The 20873-nt window shown below is 34.4% G+C and overlaps 2 protein-coding genes and 1 non-coding gene across 4 annotated transcripts; 2 read left to right on the forward strand and 1 right to left on the reverse strand.

Annotated features, from left to right (window-relative positions):
- Nucleotides 1-430: 430 nt before the first annotated feature.
- On the reverse strand, nucleotides 431-516 carry TRNAM-CAU. Its single transcript is given in 2 exon segments — nucleotides 431-466; nucleotides 479-516. It is a non-coding gene; the product is annotated as a tRNA-Met (tRNA).
- A 3506-nt stretch (nucleotides 517-4022) lies between these two features.
- On the forward strand, nucleotides 4023-7689 carry LOC115959852 (IAA-amino acid hydrolase ILR1-like 5). The gene is made up of 5 exons (XM_031078480.1): nucleotides 4023-4519; nucleotides 4610-4735; nucleotides 5496-5810; nucleotides 6362-6490; nucleotides 7056-7689. Exons 1-5 carry the CDS (start codon nucleotides 4172-4174, stop codon nucleotides 7434-7436), a joined length of 1299 nt encoding a protein of 432 aa, XP_030934340.1. The 5' UTR covers nucleotides 4023-4171; the 3' UTR covers nucleotides 7437-7689.
- A 5849-nt stretch (nucleotides 7690-13538) lies between these two features.
- On the forward strand, nucleotides 13539-18383 carry LOC115959853 (IAA-amino acid hydrolase ILR1-like 5). 2 transcript variants are annotated; one of them, XM_031078483.1, is made up of 6 exons: nucleotides 13539-13618; nucleotides 13713-13982; nucleotides 14066-14191; nucleotides 16352-16666; nucleotides 17137-17265; nucleotides 17831-18383. In XM_031078483.1, the coding sequence occupies exons 1-6, from the start codon at nucleotides 13592-13594 to the stop codon at nucleotides 18209-18211; spliced, it is 1248 nt and encodes a 415-aa protein (XP_030934343.1). In that variant the 5' UTR covers nucleotides 13539-13591; the 3' UTR covers nucleotides 18212-18383. The 2 variants fall into 2 exon arrangements, with proteins under 2 accessions (XP_030934343.1, XP_030934342.1); XM_031078482.1 differs by having other exon boundaries at nucleotides 13544-13982.
- Nucleotides 18384-20873: the final 2490 nt, after the last annotated feature.

The raw sequence follows: 20873 nt of genomic DNA on the forward strand, positions 1-20873 counted from the left end.
TGGGTGCTTTAAAATGATGGTAGTTTTACAATTGAAACTTACACAATATTGTATTGTTTGCAAAATATTGTATTAATCTTCTTACATAGATATGAGGTGTCCTAAACCTTGATATAGTTTGGCTATTAAGAATTTTGTTCATTATTTACGTAGGATGTTCTCTTTCCAGTTTCAATTAAAAAAATCTAATTTCTGCTTTTTCTGTTTTCATAATTTCGAGTGTCTTGCCTCAAAAGGTTGCAATTTCCAGGTCTCATGATATATATATACATACATACATATATATATAGAGGTGCAAAGCCATTTCCTGATAGCTTACTAGGGGGTAAAAAAACGAAGTCTTTTTGGTCTTATCTTTCTGGCTTCAAATTTAAAAATGTTTGGTCCTTATTTGGTGTTTCAGAAAAAAATAATAATTAAAAAAAAAATTTGGGGTGAGAGAGGCTCGAACTCTCGACCTCAGGATAACTCTTTAAGCTATGAGACCTACGCGCTAGCCAACTGCGCCACCACCCCTCGATGTTGAAATTCTCGAATTTCAAAATCTTTATATGTGATCCAATTGTGTGCAAGAAAATCCATTTCCAATTTCCAAATCTACTATTCAATTCCCTCTTTGTTTTTCCTGCAAATGGTATAATTGTAAGAGTCACATTCAAGGCTTTCAAAGATTCCAATACAGATCCTATGATATTCATTTGTCTTAAAGGCAATAATTTTATTCATCAGTGTAGATGGTCTTACTAGGGACTAGTACAATCATAACATAATCCTGAACAATGTTAGTACCACAATACTTTACATAATTTTTACTATAATTCATCACATGGCAAGTTGTGAGTAATAAAGAAAAATGACGGGTCTAGTCTACTATGAGTCTACATCTCCACCATTCACAGCTCATTACATGATGAGTTGTAAAAAAAATTGTGTAAAAAATTGTTATACACAATTCCTATAATACAAGTACATGTTTCTTATAAACCCTGATCTTTTATACAATTGAATAGTATATTTACTTTTTGGGCATGTTAACGATGCCCTTCGGGCAATTATTTATAGGAAAATGCTAACAAGTGCCCTTAGGGCACTGGTTAATAATCTATATAAAGAAAGTTTTTATGGGAAATGAAAAAAAAGTAATTAATATTTTGACAGATTTTTTCATTTCCTATAAAATTGGTATCAAAACTTTCCTAAAGTTTATTATTAATGAGTGCCCTAAGGGCACTCGTTAGCAAAACCCTTATTTATAAATCATTTTAGGAAATTTTTATAGCACTTTTATGGAAAATTGAAAAAATTGTCAAAACATTAATTAATTTTTTTTTTCCATAAAAACTTTTCTAAAATGATTCATTAACAAATGCTCTTAGGACATTCATTAACTTTTTGTATACTTTTTTTTTAAAATTTATTTTTTATTTTTTATGGAGTCCCAGACATATTAAATTTCCAACCTTGTAAAGTGGTAATTCATGTTCGCGTGTTGGATTCGTGTTGTGTCGACTCATGAGTATCCAACTATATGGGTTAATACTAACCTGACATATTTATTAAATGGGTTAAGATTCTTCAACCTTAACACGACTCATTTATTAAACGGGTCAATCGTGTCAACTTGTTTATCAGGTTTTATCAAAAAGAAAAAAAAATAGTATTAGCCAAATTGATATGAATTATAAAATACAAAAAAGATATATATATAATTCAAAACTAATGAGTAATTATATCACAAATAATAATTCAAAACTAAAGCATATCTTAATATCACAAATAATCAATTATAATATGTCAAAGAAAATAAATCACAACAATTAATAAGTGTAAGGACACGTTTTGCAGCCCAAGCCCAAAATGTATGGGATCTTGGCTTAGTGAGCCAAGTACAATAAATTTGTAAAGAGTGAGTTGAAAAACTAGGTCCTAATGAATTTGACAATGACTAGTATGGATTTAAAAGATGAAGCAAGAACAAAGAAAATAGAACTGAATGAATTCACTATCTGATGAGGTATTTTATCATACAAATCAATTACAGTTGGGTACAAGTATAATTTTGATTGCTATAGCATTTTTTCTCTATTTTTCTGATCATTTCCTCATGGAGGATCTCTTACATTATATAGCTCCCTTTAGACCATTTTGATCTTACACTTGTTGATCATCTGAGCTTTTATTTGAGTACCTATTCCATCAGACACCCTCTTTGGCTTTCTGTTAGTTGTGGTAGCTAAGATAACACTGTTCAGAGGTCTTTTCTACATAAATGTTGTCAAGAAAGTAGCCGCAATGCATTCAATGCGGTGGTAGCAGCTTTTCCTTAGATATTTTGGATTCCCCCTATTCTCGTATGTTCATGATGCACGTCTCTATTACTGGAGTTTCATGGAAAGTCACTCTAATCATTGGAAGGCATATTTAAGCTGTACTTATTGTATCCGAGAAGATATTCCTTCTCAGATAATCTTCCTATTTGTATCTTACTCATTAAATCCTGAGCTTGAACTGCTCTTTACCATTCGTTTCTCCTTGGACCACCCACGCTCTCGGCAAGGCCCAAGGCTCAATATATAATTTGGGCCCTTAATCCTACAATAAGTTTATGATATAGGCCAAGAATGTATTGACCTCTTTGGTAAATAAATCAATTAATTAACCAAGTGAATTAATTAGATTCAATTATATGCAATAAGCGTGATAGTACAAACAAATCACCAAATAAGTTAAATGCAGTGAAAAATAAATTTGACATAAGTGGTTTGTTTACGAATGAAGAAAACCATTGAGACAAAAACCCCACCGGATGAATTTAAAGTCATCACTCCCAAGAATCCATTATTATAAAAAACAAGCGGTTACAAGTAAAAGGAATATTAGTACCTAATACCAACCTACAGTTGAACCCTTACTCCAATACCCAATTGGACTTGTGATGTAGCAGCAATCTCTCCTTTTAATGCACGAATCCTAGTACGTGACTAACTAATGATGCATGAATTTTAGTACGTGACTAACACACCAACTTGAGGAAGATGTTAGCTGCAAAATTCTTCAGTTCATCCAACAATGAAGATTAGGAAGCTTCTTAGTCACAAAATCCTTGGCGCAAAGACGTAGTAGCTTCTACAAAGAGAATATGATGAAGTAAGGCAAATTTTGTCTCTAATCACATTTTGCGTGCATAATGACTTTGCATTAAGTTGCATCACCTATGATAGCCCTTAAAATAATCCTTATATATGTCTAGAATTGTGAGAAAAGAAACCCTACACAAATACACATGGATATGTGTGAAATCAAATCTGGAAATTCTAATTTCGTAATTCTCGACAGATACAGCTTCTGTCGAGCTGTTGTCGAGCTTCATCATTAAACCTTAATAAAAATGATTCTGTCAAGCTATCTGTTGAGTTTTAATGAATAACACTTCTTCATTTGTTTCTTAGACAGATTTGTATAGTTTCAATACTAAATTTGAACTCTTGTTCCTTGAAGTACTAAACTCATTCTAGATCTACCCAATTACAAGTGAAGTGTGTTTTGTCAAAGGATTAGACAATTTACATAACATATGTCTCTAACAAGTCTCACATATATCCTAATAATTTATATACCTAGGGTTTGAATGGTATATTAATAAAATGTCATTTAGTTAAACGGGTCAAACATATTCTATAGATTGGACGCTAACCCAACCCGTTTATTAAACGAGTCAGTCATGTCAACCCGAATATAACACTAATTCATTACACCTTAACCAAAAACCTACTAATTTCCTATTAAATCATGTTAAATTTACTGATCATGTCCAATTTTGCCCCCTTAATTAAGAATAAGCCATGGTGGGCCAAATTTGTATTTCTCCCCCTAGAATTCAGATTAGGTGCAGTACTCTCTACCCTAAGTGGTATTGCACTGTGTGAAATAGTTGTTGACGATTGAGATTGAAAGTTTAAAAGTCAACTTTCATTCTCCACTCTTGAATACAAAAAATTAAAAAAAAAAAGAAGAAAAGAAAGTAGAAGTCAAAAGTTTAGAAAGTAGAGAATCGAAAGTTTTTGTGAGTGGAATTTGAGAAACCTGCTCCTCTCTTCCATCTTGTCCAAGATTCTGTTGATATCGTTTTACGTTGTTGATTTTCAGTACCATTCAGGTTGTAAAAGCTAAGATGGACACACCCTTTTTGATCTTCCATTGTCTTCATCTTATATTGTTTCTCTCACTCACTTCCCTTTCTTCAATCCAGAGTTCTCAGCATCCATCTTATGCGCAACAGCTTCTAAGCTCAGCTCAGCAAGACAGAGATTGGTTAGTCTCAATAAGAAGGCAAATCCATGAATACCCAGAACTCAAATTCGAAGAGCACAACACCAGTGCTCTTATACGCAGAGAACTTGACAAGCTTGGCATCCCTTATTCATACCCACTTGCCAAAACCGGAATTGTTGCCGAAATTGGCACTGGTTCTCCTCCTGTTGTTGCTCTTCGAGCTGACATGGATGCTCTTCCCTTGCAAGTAATCCATAATCCTTTTTGTTTTCAGGTTTTGTTTGTGTTTGTATAGGTGTGTGTTTGTTTTTCAAATTGTAGTTTTTGATATGTGTAGGAGCTTGTTGAGTGGGAGCATAAGAGTAAGATTGATGGGAAAATGCACGGGTGTGGACATGATGCTCACACAACTATGCTTCTTGGTGCTGCTAAGTTGCTTAATCAACGCAAAGATAAGCTCAAGGTTTGTTTTTTTAAAATTGCAATGAAATGAATGAAAGTGATTTCATTCTATATGGGTTTAGTACTTTTGTTTTTAATCTGGGTTCTCAAAGGTATGTGACAAGGACCATAGAGAAACTCACTTTGTCAACAAAATTAAGTATAGAATGTTTCTTCCTTACCAATCATTTACATCTTGATTACACATTATTAGCATAAGATTCAACTACAGAATCGATGCATGTACAATATGACGTCTCATTGTTTGGGAGAGAATTATCATTGGTGTACATATTGGGACACCGCTCTATCGCATTAGTGTTTGAACCCAGTTGTAAATATAAAGCTACTCACTTTCTTAATTGTTTCTTGATGTGCAATTCAGTTCTCACATGTACACTCACAACATGTTTCCTTACTCAATAGAAGGGTTTATTAATGTTTTTAAGCTAGCTTGGCTGTCTACCTGGCGCAAGTGTGTTCATTTCTTGATGTTTTTAAGAATTAAGTTCAACCATGATCCACTCTTTTGTTGTCATGTGTTTTCGGTAATTCCAGAAAATTTCATTGAGCAATAATTAATAGATAACAGGTTTAGAATTTACTTTTCATGTGCTTTGCAGACACCACTTCTTGGTTAGAATTCTGACTTACCCTTAGAAAGTTGGCACTTGTTTCTAAATAGATGTTCATAAAAGATTTTTGTCTCTCTGTTCTCAAAGTTTTCTAAATTTTTCTTCAACATATGTTATTCTAAAACCCCTTTTAATTTGGGACTGAAGGGAACTGTGAGACTTGTTTTCCAACCTGCTGAGGAGGCAGGTACTGGTGCATATCACATGATAAAAGATGGTGCTCTTCGTGATGCTGAAGCTATATTTGGAATGCATATTAGTCCTAACCTACCCACGGGAAGTATAGACTCCATTTCAGGGCCTGCCTTAGCTGCCGTATGCTTCTTTGAAGCAAAAATAGTAGGAAAAGATGGGCATGCTGCAGATCCACATAAAAATGTGGATCCAATTCTTGCTGCATCGTTTGTAATTTTGGCATTGCAACAGATCATCTCGAGAGAAACTGATCCCCTTCATAGTCAGGTATGTCTCTATCCTCAATCTTTTAATGTAATCTATTTGAAAAGTTCCATACTGGGTGGGTGCTTGGTCATGGGTTTATGTACTAGTTGGCGTCCCCACATGATCTAATTTAAGCTTTTGGGTTGGATGCTTATTGTAGCTTCCATTTTGCTCCATTGTGAAAAACTCTCTGTAGAACCTCAGGCTATAAAGCCTTCATCTACATGAGTTTGACACCAACCCCCCACCCACCCCCCCCACACCCCCCCCCCCCCCCCCCAAAAAATCCCAAACAAAATAAATTGCTCCCCTCTATTCTCTGCTAACTTACCTCTTTCAGGTCCAAATTGTTGTCCCCTTTAGTAACTCTTATAGGAGGTTCTCCCCAAACAAAAAAAAAAATTTGGGGGGCTATTTTCAAAATATTTCAGCTAAATGGATTTGCAAGAATGAAGTGAATGGGCAACATCTTTTTTGTTGTTGTTGTTTTGGGGGCAGGGGGGTATACGTGACTGAAAGCATATAAAACATCCAATGTGACATAGAGCTAACACTTAGCTTTTTCGTTGAAGGTGCTATCCGTTACTTATGTCAGAGGTGGTACTACATTGGACACAATTCCAACATATGTTGAAATTGGGGGTACTTTAAGGAGTCTCACAACTGAAGGCATGCACCAACTCAGGCAACGGTTGAAAGAGGTATATACCATACCTTAACCTTTTCACTTTTTGCTTTATTAGAAAATAGTTTTGCTGCTTCATTGGTCTACAACACAGGTAGGACGTGAATTATCTTTGAAATATAAAGCAACATATCTTTTGTAAATTCAATTTCTGCATAATTGTTATATTTCAACTGTTCAATACTCTTTGTTTGCATTTGCTGGCATTGGAAATCCTCCTGGAAAAGGGTGAACTGTAGTGGCAGAATCAAGCAGTTGGCTTTGGTGTCATGCAGATAACATTGCAATTTTTCCACCCTAACACCGTTATTTGTTCTTGATAGTGTTTCAAGATGCACCCTTAGCTGACACTAATTCTCAGCTTTATGAAGTTCTTTTAAGCTTCCTATTACATTCTTTTCCCCATAAATTCTCTACTTTCATTTTATGAATTTGTTGTGTTGGGCTTTAATGTCTTGAATTTAGTAGTTCATCAGCTCTGTGGCAAACTGTCAACTGATTTGTTTCCAAAGATGAACAATTTAATTAGAGCAATCACTAGTTTCAAAGTTGGTGAGGTATATAACTGTGGCTGGTTGTAGGTTATTGCGGGACAAGCTGCTGTACACAGATGTAATGCATATATTGATATGAAAGAAGAAGACTACCCGCTATTGCCTGCTGTCATGAATGATGAGAAACTGCATCTGCATGTGCAGAAGGTGGGCAAACTTTTGCTTGGTCCTCAGAATGTCAAGGTGGGCGTGAAAATAATGGCAGGTGAAGACTTCGCCAACTATCAAGAACTGATTCCAGGAGTTATGCTTGGCATTGGAATTGGAAATGAGGACTTGGGTTCAGTTCACTCCCCGCATTCCCCTTACTTCTTTCTTGATGAGGATGTCCTTCCAATTGGTGCAGCATTACACACTTCTCTTGCTGAGATATATTTGAGCGAGCAACAACGCTCACTTGTGCCATAAATTTTCAGAATATGGTGTTAATAACATCAACGCTTTTTTTTTTTTTGATAACATCAACATTAATCTAAGTTTATCTCAAATGATAAAGTCTCTTGTTGTCAAACAATGGACCTGGATTCGAATTCCACCTATACGAAAAAGAAAGTTATTAGTGTATTAGCTTGATTGTAAAGAGCAATAAGCATGGAATGAATATTGTAGGTTTCAAATTAGGGGGAAAAACATTAATATCAATTTCATGGTGTTGCAAGTGTTTGAAACTGTCTGTATATACAAGAAAAATGTAATGTAGTGGGTGTTCTAACAATAACTTCACATTTTCTTATGTGGATATCTGGCTTTTGCCCAGACAATTATTATTGATTGGAAACTTTGTCTGTGGTATGCGACAAAGTGGTTCAAGGGAAAATTTCACCTACAAATCTACCCATATTCCATTTAAAAATCCTCACTCTTTTCAATTTCCTCTCGTTTTGTCCCTGGCCTAAAGAGAGATGCATGCAATTGATTTGCAAAATGGAAGTGTGTTTTAATAAAAATATATATTAATTAAGTTAATAATGTTGTTACAAAATTTATTATGAAATATATTAAAATTCATTAAGGCAAATAGTTTTTACAAAATATTTATACCACACTAATCCTAATATCTTGTTATTTATTCTTTACTGTTTTGTAATTAAATAGTTTTCCAACTTATAATATTTTTTTACCTTTAGAGGGAGTATCGTTTATTTTTTAGAAAGAACATATCAAATGTCTCTTTCAATGAACATAGGAAAAAAAAAAAAAACTTATAATCACAACCCTTGAATCGGAAAAATAAAATATGAAAAGTTAATGTAAAAATGTTTTTGTGAGAGGAATGTGAGAGGAACCATGACCTTCTCTTCCTTTCTTGTCCAAGATTCTGTTGATGTCGTTTTCCTTGTGTTGATTTTCATTGAGTTGTAAGCTAAGAGCCTAAGATGGACTCACCCTTGATCTTCCATTTTCTTCCTCTTATTTTGGTTCTCTCATTCACTTCCCTTTCTCCAATCTAGAATAGGACTCCAATCTAGAATAGGACCAAAGTGGACAAAATAGGACCAAAGTGAACCAAATAAGACCGAATAAGACCAAAGTGGACATAATGGACGAAATAAGACGAAGTGGACTAAATAGGATGAAAGTACCGAATAGGACCAAAATGGACTGAAGTGGACCTAATAAGGAATGATGTAGATAAAATGGACTGAATAGGACCAAATAAGACCAATATAGCTTGAATAGAACTGAAGTGGACCAAATAGGACCAAAGTGGACCGAATAGGACTGAATATGATAAAGGTGGACCGTATAGGACCATATTGGACCGAATTGGGCCCAATAGGAACAATGTGTACAGATTGGACCGAATAAGACCAAATAATACCAATGTGGACCAAATAGAACTGAAGTGGACCAAATAAGACCTGAGTAGACCGAATAGGACTGAATAAGACCAAAGTGGACCGAATAGAACCTAAATGGACCAAATAGGACCGAATAAGACCAACTGGACATAATGGGCTGACTAAGACCAAATTGGACCGCTGGAGACCAATTAGACCAAATTGGACCAAATAGAACCAACGTGGATGAAATAGACCAAATAGAATCAAATAAGACCAATGTGGACCTAATAAGACTGAATAAGATTAAAGTGGACAGAATGGACCGATTAGGAATAAATTGGACAGAGTATGACCAAAGTGGATTCAATGGACTGAATAAGACCGAAGTGGACGTAGTAAGAACAAAGTACACAAAATAGGGCCAAAGTGGACTTAAAAAGACTGAATGGACCGAAGTGGACTGAACATGACCAAATAAGACCGAAGTGGATTGAATGGACCAAAATGTAGACTGACGTGGCTCAACATGAGTTTAACAACAATAAATACTACACTTAAACTTTTAAATGTACTAGTTTTTGCGCTGTGTGTTGCATGTAAATTTCTTTTTAAATTTATAAATATTAGTCTTTAGACACCTAAAATATTTTTTATATATGTTTTTCCTAAGAAATATAAAAAGTATTATAAAAGGGTTTGAAATATAATCTACTTATTCAATTCCCTCTTTGTTTTCCCTAAAATGGTATAATTGTACGAGTCACATTCAAGGTTTTCAAAGATTCCAAAACATATCATATATATATATATATATATATATATATATATAAGTTGAAGCGTAGCATTTACTGTTGCTATGCCCCTGTTGAACCACATTAGTAGCCACATCACTATTTTATTTTATTTTATTTTTGGTTTTCCATCTTTATTGATTGTCTATTGCAAAATTAATTCTTTGTGGCCAAATGTAATGCACGACATGCCATCATAAATTCTAATTGTTTATTATCTACATTGAAAGCTCCTTTCAACATTGAGTGTCATTTCTTTCCATCCTAATCCATATATATATATACACACAATACATTTTGCTACTCAATTATTGAGCCACATCATCCACTTATTTTCTATCTCTTCTTTTCTTTTTTAAACTTTTCTTCTCACTACTCTCTACAAAAAACAAAAACAAAAACAAAAACCTCTTCTTTTTTCTATTAGACCACACCTACAGTTACACTTCCTCCAACCTTTTCCTTCCCTCTTTGCCTCTTTACCTCCTCCACTACTCTCTAATTCACCATTACACTTCCTTCATCATTTTTCATAACTTGACCCTTCTTCTTCCCATTTTAATTGTACACACTTACAATTACACTTCCCCCAACATTTTTCTTCCCTCTTTGCCTCTATCTTCTCCTATCTAAAAGTTAAAGCGTAGTATTTACTGTTGCTACGCTCCTATTGAGCCACATCACTATTTTATTTTTATTTTTTGGTTTTCCATCTTTATTGATTGTTTATTGCAAAACTAGCATGTAGTCCGTGCTTACGCACGGAAATATTAACAATTGTGATGATAAGATATTTATCTTAGTAAATTCAATTTCCACATTGAGCATTATGAATGGAAGTAACTTAACACCAATATTTAAAAATCAAATTGGACACATAGCACAAAATTAAACTACAATTAGAAATTAATTTGATTCAATTTGAATTCTAAAATTGAACTTCAACTTAATATAATATATATGATTATATTTTTGTCACTTTTAACAAATTAACAAAATCTTAATCCAGACACACTAAAAACTGTTAAAAAATAAGAACTAATCATTGAGCTTGGAATCTTCTTAGAGGCGCCAATGAAGCGCTAATGTATGAGAGTGTGAAGCAAGGAAGAGTGGGATTGAACATTGTGTTTGAACCCAGCCTTGCTCTAAAAAATTCGTAAGGACGAGGAGAGGGCAGTGTGTGGATCTAATTGGTAGAGGTTGAGAGAGGAGGAGACATGGGATGAAGATATGGAATTAGGAGGAGATGATGTTTTACTTTTATAGTCTTTCTCGTTGGACTCCTTGGTTCTGGTTGTGGGATTAGAAGAGCTCCAGACTCTATTGAGATCACCCATAAAAGTGTGCAGGTGAGATGTTCTTGCTTAGGCCAATGAGTATTATTATTGTGGTTTTCTTGGCTTCCGTGTTAAATGTTAATGCATCATTTACTTGGGCACAAAAATTAGAAAATTTAGATAAAATACATGACACAAAATTGGAGTCCAATTTATAATCTCCATGAAAGTGTGCAGGTAAGATGTTTTTGCTTAGGCCAATGAGCATTATTATTGTGGTTTTATTGGCTTCCGTGTTAAATATTAATGTATCATTTATTTGGGCACAAAAATTAGAAAATTTAGATAAGATACATGACACAAAATTGAAGTCAAATTTATAATCTAATTAAATTTTTTTTTGAGTTTTGGTTAGGATAAGTGGCGCAAAATTGAGAATCCAATTGAAATCTAATTGGATTTTCTCTTTGCTTCACCTATTATTATATATATAGATTAGTTCTTTGTGGCCAAATGTAATGCACTACACACCATCATAAATTCTAATTGTTTATTGTCTATATTGAAAGCTCCTTTGAACATTGAGTGTCATTTTCTTTCCATCCTAATCCACACACACACACACACACACACACACACACAATACATTTTGCTACTCAATCATTGAGCCACATCATCCACTTATTTTTTTTTTTATCTCTTCTTTTCTTTTTTTTAAATTTTCTTCTCACTACTCTCTATAAAAAACAAAAACCAAAACCTCTTCTTTTCCCTATTAGTCCGCACCTACGGTTACACTTCCTCCAACCTTTCCCTTCCCTCTTTACTTTTTTACTTCCCCCACTACTCTCTAATTCACCGTTACACTTCCTTCATCATTTTTCATAACTTGACTCTTCTTCTTTCCATTTTATTTGTACACGCCTACAGTTACACTTCCTCTAACCTTTCTCTTCCCTCTTTACCTCTTTACCTCCCACCACTCTCTACTTCACCATTACACTTTTTCATCATTTTCTCTTTTTTATAACTTGACTCTTCTTCTTCACATTTTATTTTTATAAATTTGATATCATTTCTCCCATTCAATCCATATTTTTACCACACAAAAACTGTGAGTACTCTCTCTCTCTCTCGGTGAATTTTTTTCTTTTTTATAACTCTAATTAAGATTGACGGTTTTTTTTTTTTAAATTTTTTTTTTAAGCTTTGGTTGAATTTTGATTTAGGTTAATACTCAGTTTTTTTTTTTAATTTTAATTTTTTTCTTATTATTATTATTATTATTTTTTATATTTTGAAATAGGAATTTGAGTTTATATCGAAACACAATCTACATGGCTATGAATTTGAATATGCCTACCAATTGTTTGAACAATAAATTATGATAAAGTCTATCTTTTATTTCTTTGATTTCATTTTAATTTTGGTTAAGATAAATTTGTAATTTTGTGATGAGTTTTGATTACATGATATCTCCTTATTCCTTAAAAGAGTTGAAACTTATAAAGTTTAGTTGTATATTAGGTTAATATAACACACTACAACAAAAGTTAGAAAGATATGGTTCATTTAAAAAAAATATTAATCAAACATACAAAAAATAATATAATGATATATTTGTAGAGGTAAAAAGATAAAAAAAAATACTTGTAGAAATATTTAAAAAAAAAATTGACAATACTTGAAGTAGGTGTTACTTTTATATATTCTACCCTATTATATATAATATATATATATATATATATAAATATATATATATATATATATATATTTATATATATATTTCTATGCATCACATGGGTCTCGGCTAGTTCATCTTAAAGACAATAATTTTATTCACCACAGTAGATGGTCTAATACTAGTACAACTATGACATGAACAATACTAGTATCACAACATTTTACATAACTTTTGTTACAACTTGTCACACGTCGAGTTATAAGTAGTGGAAAAAATGATGGGTCTATATAAGTTTATATCTCAACTACTTACAACTCATTAATCATTATGCGGTGAGTTATGACAAAAGTTATATAAAATGTTGTGATAGTATCATTGCTCCACAGTCAACTCAACGCAAGTACAACATGTCCCTTATAAACTTTAATCTTTCATAGTATTGAAAGGTATATTTAATGGGTCCGGTTAATGTGTGCCCTTAGGGCACACATTAAGCTTTCTGTTTTTGGAAACATTTTCTCGGGAATTGAAAAAACTATCATTACTTTTTCAATTCTCGAGAAAATGTTTTCAAAAACAGAAAACTTAATGTGTGCCCTAAGGGCACACATTAGTAAAATCCATATTTAATTTACCATTTTTATGCCCTACACTTGTAAAGTGGTCCTTTTTCTTGGAGTTCCAATTAAGGTCAGTGCAAGGAAGGACACAATGGTTTGTGTCTTTTGAATTCTGATCTTATTATCTGACATCAGGAATAAGCCATGGTTGGGCCAAATTTGTATTTCCCCCTAGGATTCAGATTAGGTACTATACTGTCTGCCCAAAGTAGTATTATTGCACTGTGCTGCAATAGTTATTAACGACTGAGATAGAAGTTTAAAAGTCAACTTTCAATCTCAACCTCTTGATATAATTTTTTTTTTTTTTTAAAGAGAGTAAAAAGTAAAAGGTTTTTGTGAGAGGAATGTGAGAAACATGGTCCTGTCTTCCATCTTGTCCAAGATTCTGTTGATGTCGTTTTATGTTATTGATTTTCAGTACCATTCAGGTTGTAAAAGCTAACGATGGACACACACTTGTTAATCTTACATTTTCTCCATCTTATTTTGTTTCCCTCACTCACTTCCCTTTCTCCAATCCAGAGTTCTCAGCATCCAACTTATGCGGAACAACTATTAAGCTCAGCTCAGCAAGACAAAGATTGGTTGGTCTCAATAAGAAGGCAAATCCATGAATACCCAGAACTCAAATTCGAAGAGCACAACACCAGTGCTCTTATCCGCAGAGAACTTGACAAGCTTGGCATCCCTTACTCATACCCACTTGCCAAAACCGGCGTTGTTGCCCAAATTGGCTCTGGTTCTCGTCCTGTTGTTGCTCTTCGAGCTGACATGGATGCTCTCCCCATGCAAGTAATCCATTTTTGTTTTCAAGTTTTGTCTGTATTTGTGTATGTGTGTGTGTTCGTTTTCAAATTATAGTTTTTGATGTGTAGGAGCTTGTTGAGTGGGAGCATAAGAGTAAGATTGATGGGAAAATGCACGGGTGTGGACATGATGCTCACACAACTATGCTCCTTGGTGCTGCCAAGTTGCTTAATCAACGCAAAGATAAGCTCAAGGTTTGTATTTTAATATTCAATGAAATGAATAAAAGATATTTCATTCTATATGGGTTTAGTACTTTTGTTTTTGATGTGGGTTGTCATAGGTGATGCCTTTCAGTTCATTTATGTAATAATTGTGGATGCTAAAGCTAAGTAGGAAAAACTTGAGGGGTTAATGTGCTAGTCTGTGATAAACCTATACATTAGGGGAAACTACTAAGTACCATGGAGAAACTCACTTTGTCAACAAAATTAAGTTTAGAGTGATTCTTCCTTATCGATCATTTGCATATTGATGACACATTAGGATTAGCACAAAATTTAACAAGAGAAACAACACATATACAATACGACCTCTCATTGAGTAGCTTTTTGTTAGGGAGAGAAGCACCATTGGTGTACATATTGGGACACCACTCTAATGCAAAAGTGTTTGAAACCGGTTGTGTATATAAGCTATTCACTTTCTTTACTTTTTATTGATGTGCGAATCAGCTGTGCACTCGCAACATGTTTCCCATTATTACTCACTAAATTTATGAGAAACTAGTGTAGGACATGGCTATGATGCTACATATACTAATTCAGTAGCAGAAAGATTTCTTTTTAAAGCAGTAGACCCTAATAATGAAATAACATTCTTGTGTTGTTCTCCTCATAACAAACCTCTCCTGTTTCATGGATGATTCTCTCATAGAAAGTCTCATATCTTTTGTTTTCTATGAAACCTAAATATGAGTCCTATGCCTCTGCCATAGTCAAGTGTGTATCACAGAGAAGAAAATTGTGAATACAGCGGATAATGTATTTGGTTAGCTTAGAAAAGATAGCTCTTGTAAGCTAACCAGATTTGTCCAAACTTTCTTCCTTAGCAATCTAATTTTTTATTTGTCCAAACTTTCATCTTTTTCAATGTTGTCTGTGATGATCAGATTTCTTTCCAGTGGCGTTTTTATATCTGGTTAAATTACTACTTTGACATAGATATTTGTGGGTATTCTATCTGTATGTTTGGACTTTTTTCTCATGATTGCTTTCCAAGGATCTAGTATAGGATCAAAAGGCCGAAAGACTTTTCTAATCAATAGCTATTCCAGTCCTTTTCCACCATTCCTTTTTTTCTTTGAGGATTATGTGTATGAAGCTTTTATTAATGTTTTCAAGCTGGCTTGGCTGTCTACCTGGTGCAAGTGTGTTCATTTCTACTCTGTAAAAGAATGGAGGTCCAATTGTGAATTAACAGAGAATGGCAAAATCAGAGAGTGGAAACTGAGAATGAGCTTGTATAAAATTTCAATCAGTGAAGAGCTCCTTGTAGGAATATAGCCAAGAGGCTCTTCTAGTTCAAAGAACATACTTCTTGGCTAAAATGATGAGTATGTTCTTGTCTCACTGTAATGCTGTTTTTATTTCTTTTTCTTTTTATTTATTTTTTAAATAATTTTTTATAGGTAAATAGGGGAGAAGGGCTGGTGGGGTTCGAACCCCAGTGCCCAAGCAGCACAAGAGGTTCTGGAACCACTGGGAAAGCCCTCGAGCTTATTTGTAAAATAATTTTGATTGAATTGTTTAAATGTAAGGCTTAAGATTAATTGACATTGGAAATTTGAATCTCCTTTGTGCTAGAGACTTTGTTTCTTTGATAGAAAATGAGAGTAACAAATGGAAGATTTAGTGGGCCTATCGTCCTAGAAGTAACATTCATCATAACAATAACACACAAAGAAATTATATCTTTGATCTGTATTCTCTAACTTTCTATAACACATTATACAGGACTCAACCCAAGTACATTAATGTGCCATTAATGTGCCAAGGATAAGGGATCTCACATTGGAAAAACTTACAAGATAGATTTGATTAATATTTAATGATTTGTAATCTAAAAATAAAGTTCAACCATGATCCACTCTTTTGTTGTCATGCGTCTTCAGTATTTCCAGCTAATATGCCGTTGAGCAATAATTAATAGATAACAGATTTAGAATATACTTTTCATGTGCTTTGCGGACCACTTCTTGGTGTTTGATAGAATTCTGACTTGCCCTTTGGAAAGTTCGCACTTGTTTCCAATTAGATGTTCATAAAGATTTTTGTCTCTCTGTTCTCAAAGTTGCCTAAATTATCTTCAACATGTTATTCTAAAACAAAACCCCTTTTAATTTGGGACTGAAGGGAACTGTGAGGCTTCTTTTCCAACCTGCTGAGGAGGCAGGTGCTGGTGCATCTCACATGATAAAAGATGGTGCTCTTCGTGATGCTGAAGCTATATTTGGAATGCACATTAGTTCTATACTACCCACAGGAATTATAGATTCCAATTCAGGGCCTGCCTTAGCTGCAGTATGCATCTTTGAAGCAAAAATAGTAGGAAAAGATGGGCATGCTGCGGATCCCCATACAAATGTGGATCCAATTCTTGCTGCATCATTTGCAATTTTGGCATTGCAACAGCTCATCTCAAGAGAAACTGATCCGCTTCATAGTCAGGTTTGTCTCTATCCTCAATCTTTTAATGTAATCCTTTTGAAAAGTTCCATACTGGTTGGGTACTTGGTCATGGGTTTAAGTACTTGTTGGTCTCTCCACATGATAATTTAAGCTTTTGGGTTGGATGCTTATTGTAGCTTCCATTTTCCATTGTTATAAACTCTGTGTATAACCTCAGGTTATAAAGTCTTCATCTACTTGAGTTTGACCACCCCTCCAAACAAAATAAATTGTCCCCCTCTATTATCTGAAAACTTAACTCTTTTAGTCCAAATTGTTTAGTAACTTTTATTGGAAATTTTTTTTTGGGGATTATTTTCAAAATCTTTCAGCTATATGGCTATGCAACAATGAAGTGACTAGGCAACGTCATCTTTTTTTTTTTTTGGGGGGGGGGGGTGGTATGGGTGACTGAAAGCACATAAATCATCCAATGTAACATAGGGCTAACACTTGACTTTTTGTTGAAGGTGCTATCTGTTACTTATGTCAGAGGTGGTACTACATTGGACACAACTCCAACATATGTTGAAATTAGGGGCACTTTGAGGAGTCTCACAACTAAAGGCTTGCACCAACTCAGGCAACGGTTGAAAGAGGTATATACTAAACCTTTTCACTTTTGGCTGTATTAGAAAATAGTTTTGCTGCTTCGTCGATCTACAACATACAACATAAGGTAAGACGTGAATTCTCTTTGAAATATAAAGAAACAAATCTTTTGTACATTCCATTTCTGCATAATATACTTATTTCAATTGTTCAATACTATTTGTTTCCATTTGCTGGCTTTGGCAATCCTCCTGGAAAAGGGTGAACTGTAATGGCAGAATCAAGCAGTTGGCTTTAGTCTCATGGAGATAACATTGCAATTTTCCCACCTTCACACCGTCATTTGTTCTATAAGTGTTTCAAGATGCTCCCTTAGCTGACACTAATCGTCAGCTTTAAGGAGTTATTTTGAGCTTCCTATCACAATGTTTTCCCATAACTTCTCTTCTTTTACTTCATAACTTTGTTGCGTTGGGCTTCAATGTCTTCAATTTTTTAGGTCATCAGGTCTGTGGCAAACTGCCAACTGATTTGTTTCCAAAGACAAACAGTTTAATTAATGTAACCACTGGTTTCAAAGCTTGTGTTGTATATAACTGCGGCTGGTTGTAGGTTATTGAAGGACAAGCTGCTGTACACAGATGTAATGCATATATTGACATGAAAGAAGAAGATCACCCACTATTGCCTGCTGTTGTGAATGATGAGAAACTTCATCTGCATGTGCAGAAGGTGGGCAAACTTTTGGTTGGTCCTCAGAATGTCATTGTGGGCGAGAAAATGATGGCAGGTGAAGACTTTGCCTACTATCAAGAACTGATTCCCGGAGTTATGCTTGGCATTGGAATTGGAAATAAGGAGTTGGGTGCAGTCCACTCCCCACATTCCCCTTACTTCTTTCTTGATGAGGATGTCCTTCCAATTGGTGCAGCATTACACACTGCTCTTGCTGAGATATATTTGAGTGAGCACCAACACTCACTTGGGCAATGAAAGTTTCAGAATATGGTGTTAATAATTAACAGCTTCTCCAAACAAAATTGGGGGTAAAGCTTTCTATCATGACCTCTCTCAAATCTTGCAAAAGTGTGAAATTTGTATACTGGGTATGACATTTTTTTTATTATTAATTTTAATTAGCTTAATTGGTAAAATCTCTTGTTATCAAACAGGAGACTTGAATTTGAATCCCACTTACACAAAAAAAAAAACTCGTTGGTGTCTTTTTTTGCAAAAATGAGGGCTTTATTTTGGAATCGCAAAAATTCATATGATTTGTTGTGAATTTGTTACCTTATTGAAAGTTGTTGAATTATTTTGTGATTTTTTAAACAGTGGAAACTTGCGAATGCCTTAGGGACGATGGGAGTGCTCTAGAAATATAGACCTCCAAATCAGTTCATAATTACTATTCTGCCCCCAAAATCTAAAATGGGCTTATCATAGTTTACTTAGCCTGCCTAATCACTTGCTTCGTATCTTAATGTAAGTATTTAATTTATTCGGATGCCACAATTGTATAAGGCCAAAATTGGACCCCGACGTCAGGCTACGCTTAAGACACTATAGTATAGTCCATCCATGTGTGTAGCTACGAACATCCTCATAGAAAATCCATGGTTTTTATTTTATTTTTTGGTTTTTAAGCTGGATGAAAAATTCATGATGTTACAAAATAAATTGAGGGGACAGTTTTATATTTCTAATCTCATAATGTGGACATCCTCTTATGAGTTTGAGTTTCTACATGAAACTTTCCATGTTACAAAATCTTTCGTGGAGGCCATGCGATTGGGATAGTGCACCAAATAAAATTACAATTACAACCACAAACACAGTGGGCCATTGTGAAAAAGTCCCAAAATCTGATTGGTGGAGAACCACTTCCCATGTTCTCCCCTACTACTCTTTCTTGCATACATTGCACCCAAACACCCGAAGCTCTTTTTGAGGTAGGTAAGGGGAGGAGAAGTTGGTGTTCAAAATTCAAACCACAAACACGAAATATTACAAAAGATATCATTATTACTAGATTATCACTTGAACAATTGAACCCCATCTGAAACTCTTTTCAAATTCTTAATTAACATAAAACTCTCTAGATTGAAGCCTCTTGTTGTTACTTACAATAATTTATTTACCCTAGAATTCCTTAGACCCCAGTTTTTTTTATTATTTTTTATTTATTTATTTATTTATTTTTTACCTTTAGCTTTTCAAATAAATGATGTTGTCACAATTAAGGAGGGAAAAAGGAAAAGAAAGAACGGGGGGGGGGGGGGGGTTTGTGTTAGGGGCCATAAAGAACTGTATAAGAAAATCGAGGCAGGTTTAAGACCACAAGGGACTGCCCTTAATATCAGAAAGCAACAGTAATTAATAAATAAAGGACTAACTTTACACAAAACATCGCATGTTGTCTCTCTTTCTTTCTCTTAATCTGCATAGATCATGGACCCCCTTGACAAGACATGGCATCTTCAATCTTTATGTTCATGCACACACACACACACACACACTGTCTCTCTCTCTCCCCATTAGTTGTGACTTTCTAAAAGTATTCTGCTCCAATTCTGGTTGTTTGTAACCCTCTATCCATTTTTTTATCCAATATGGTGATTAAAGGCTTGTAAATTGACCTCATAAAAGAAGTGACCATTTCCTCAAATTAATCACTATCCTAGCTTTCAAACCTGACATGGACACCATTTTCTCTACGGATTATGTTGCTTTCAGTTGTCAAAGCAGCACAACTCATAATTGCACCAGAAAAGTTGTGCAAAGTAACGATATTAGCTCTAGCAATAACGTACCTACAACACAATATTGGCTCTCACAGTCATCATCATTTAGGAATTTGCATGAGTAAACTTGTTCAACGTTTGGCAGGGGCATTCAATGATAACGTGCATCGTATTTATATCTTAATTTCCCCGTAAGGAATGCACCTTCTCAATGGATGAGTCTATAGGTTTTTATTTGATTTTAGAATATAATCTTTTGTATAACGCTTTGTTTGTTTTTAAGTAAAATATTTTTTAGAAAATATTTTATTTATTTATTTTCACGTGTTTGTTTATAGATAAAATGTAGTTAAATTTATAAAATATTTCTTATTGATCATAAAATCATTAATAAAAAGTTGTAAAATATACCGTGGCTTCTCCTCTCGTATTTGATGGCTAGGTCATTGGTTAGGTGGTTGAAGACACCACTCCAATGACTAATGCCGGCAGTCCAGTGATTGGAGACTCCGCTTTGGTGATCGGCGCCAGTGGTTTGGTGTCCAAAGACTCCGTTCAAGCAACTGGTGCTTGTAGTCTGATGTCCAGAAACACTGCACCATGACCAATGCAAGAGGTTCAATAACTGGAGATACCGTTTTGTTGAGTACCAGTCACCAGAGACACTACTCCAATAGTGATCATCAACAGTTTGGTCACCAAAGCCATCATTTTAACTACCGATTCCAACGGTCCAATCACTGAACCTTCGGCACTAGTGGCTTCGATGGTTGAGCCATTAGTTTTGGTGGTTTGCTTGAAAAATTTTACTTATCATATCAAACACATAGAAATATTTTATTGAAAAATTTTACTTTTCATACCAAATACCTGAAAATTTTTATTTGTTATATCAAATACCTGAAAATATT

Source organism: Quercus lobata, chromosome 9 (assembly GCF_001633185.2).
Source record: "Quercus lobata isolate SW786 chromosome 9, ValleyOak3.0 Primary Assembly, whole genome shotgun sequence".
NCBI lineage: Eukaryota > Viridiplantae > Streptophyta > Magnoliopsida > Fagales > Fagaceae > Quercus > Quercus lobata.

Excerpts from the sequence above, each read along its gene's own strand:
- LOC115959852 (XM_031078480.1), top strand. The coding sequence starts at position 4,172 with ATGGACACACCCTTTTTGATCTTCCATTGTCTTCATCTTATATTGTTT. Across the intron at positions 4,520-4,609 it reads TGGATGCTCTTCCCTTGCAA|GAGCTTGTTGAGTGGGAGCA; the intron begins GTAATCCATAAT and ends TGATATGTGTAG. Across the intron at positions 6,491-7,055 it reads TCAGGCAACGGTTGAAAGAG|GTTATTGCGGGACAAGCTGC; the intron begins GTATATACCATA and ends GGCTGGTTGTAG.
- LOC115959853 (XM_031078482.1), top strand. The coding sequence starts at position 13,635 with ATGGACACACACTTGTTAATCTTACATTTTCTCCATCTTATTTTGTTT. Across the intron at positions 13,983-14,065 it reads TGGATGCTCTCCCCATGCAA|GAGCTTGTTGAGTGGGAGCA; the intron begins GTAATCCATTTT and ends TTTGATGTGTAG. Across the intron at positions 16,667-17,136 it reads CTGATCCGCTTCATAGTCAG|GTGCTATCTGTTACTTATGT; the intron begins GTTTGTCTCTAT and ends TTTTTGTTGAAG.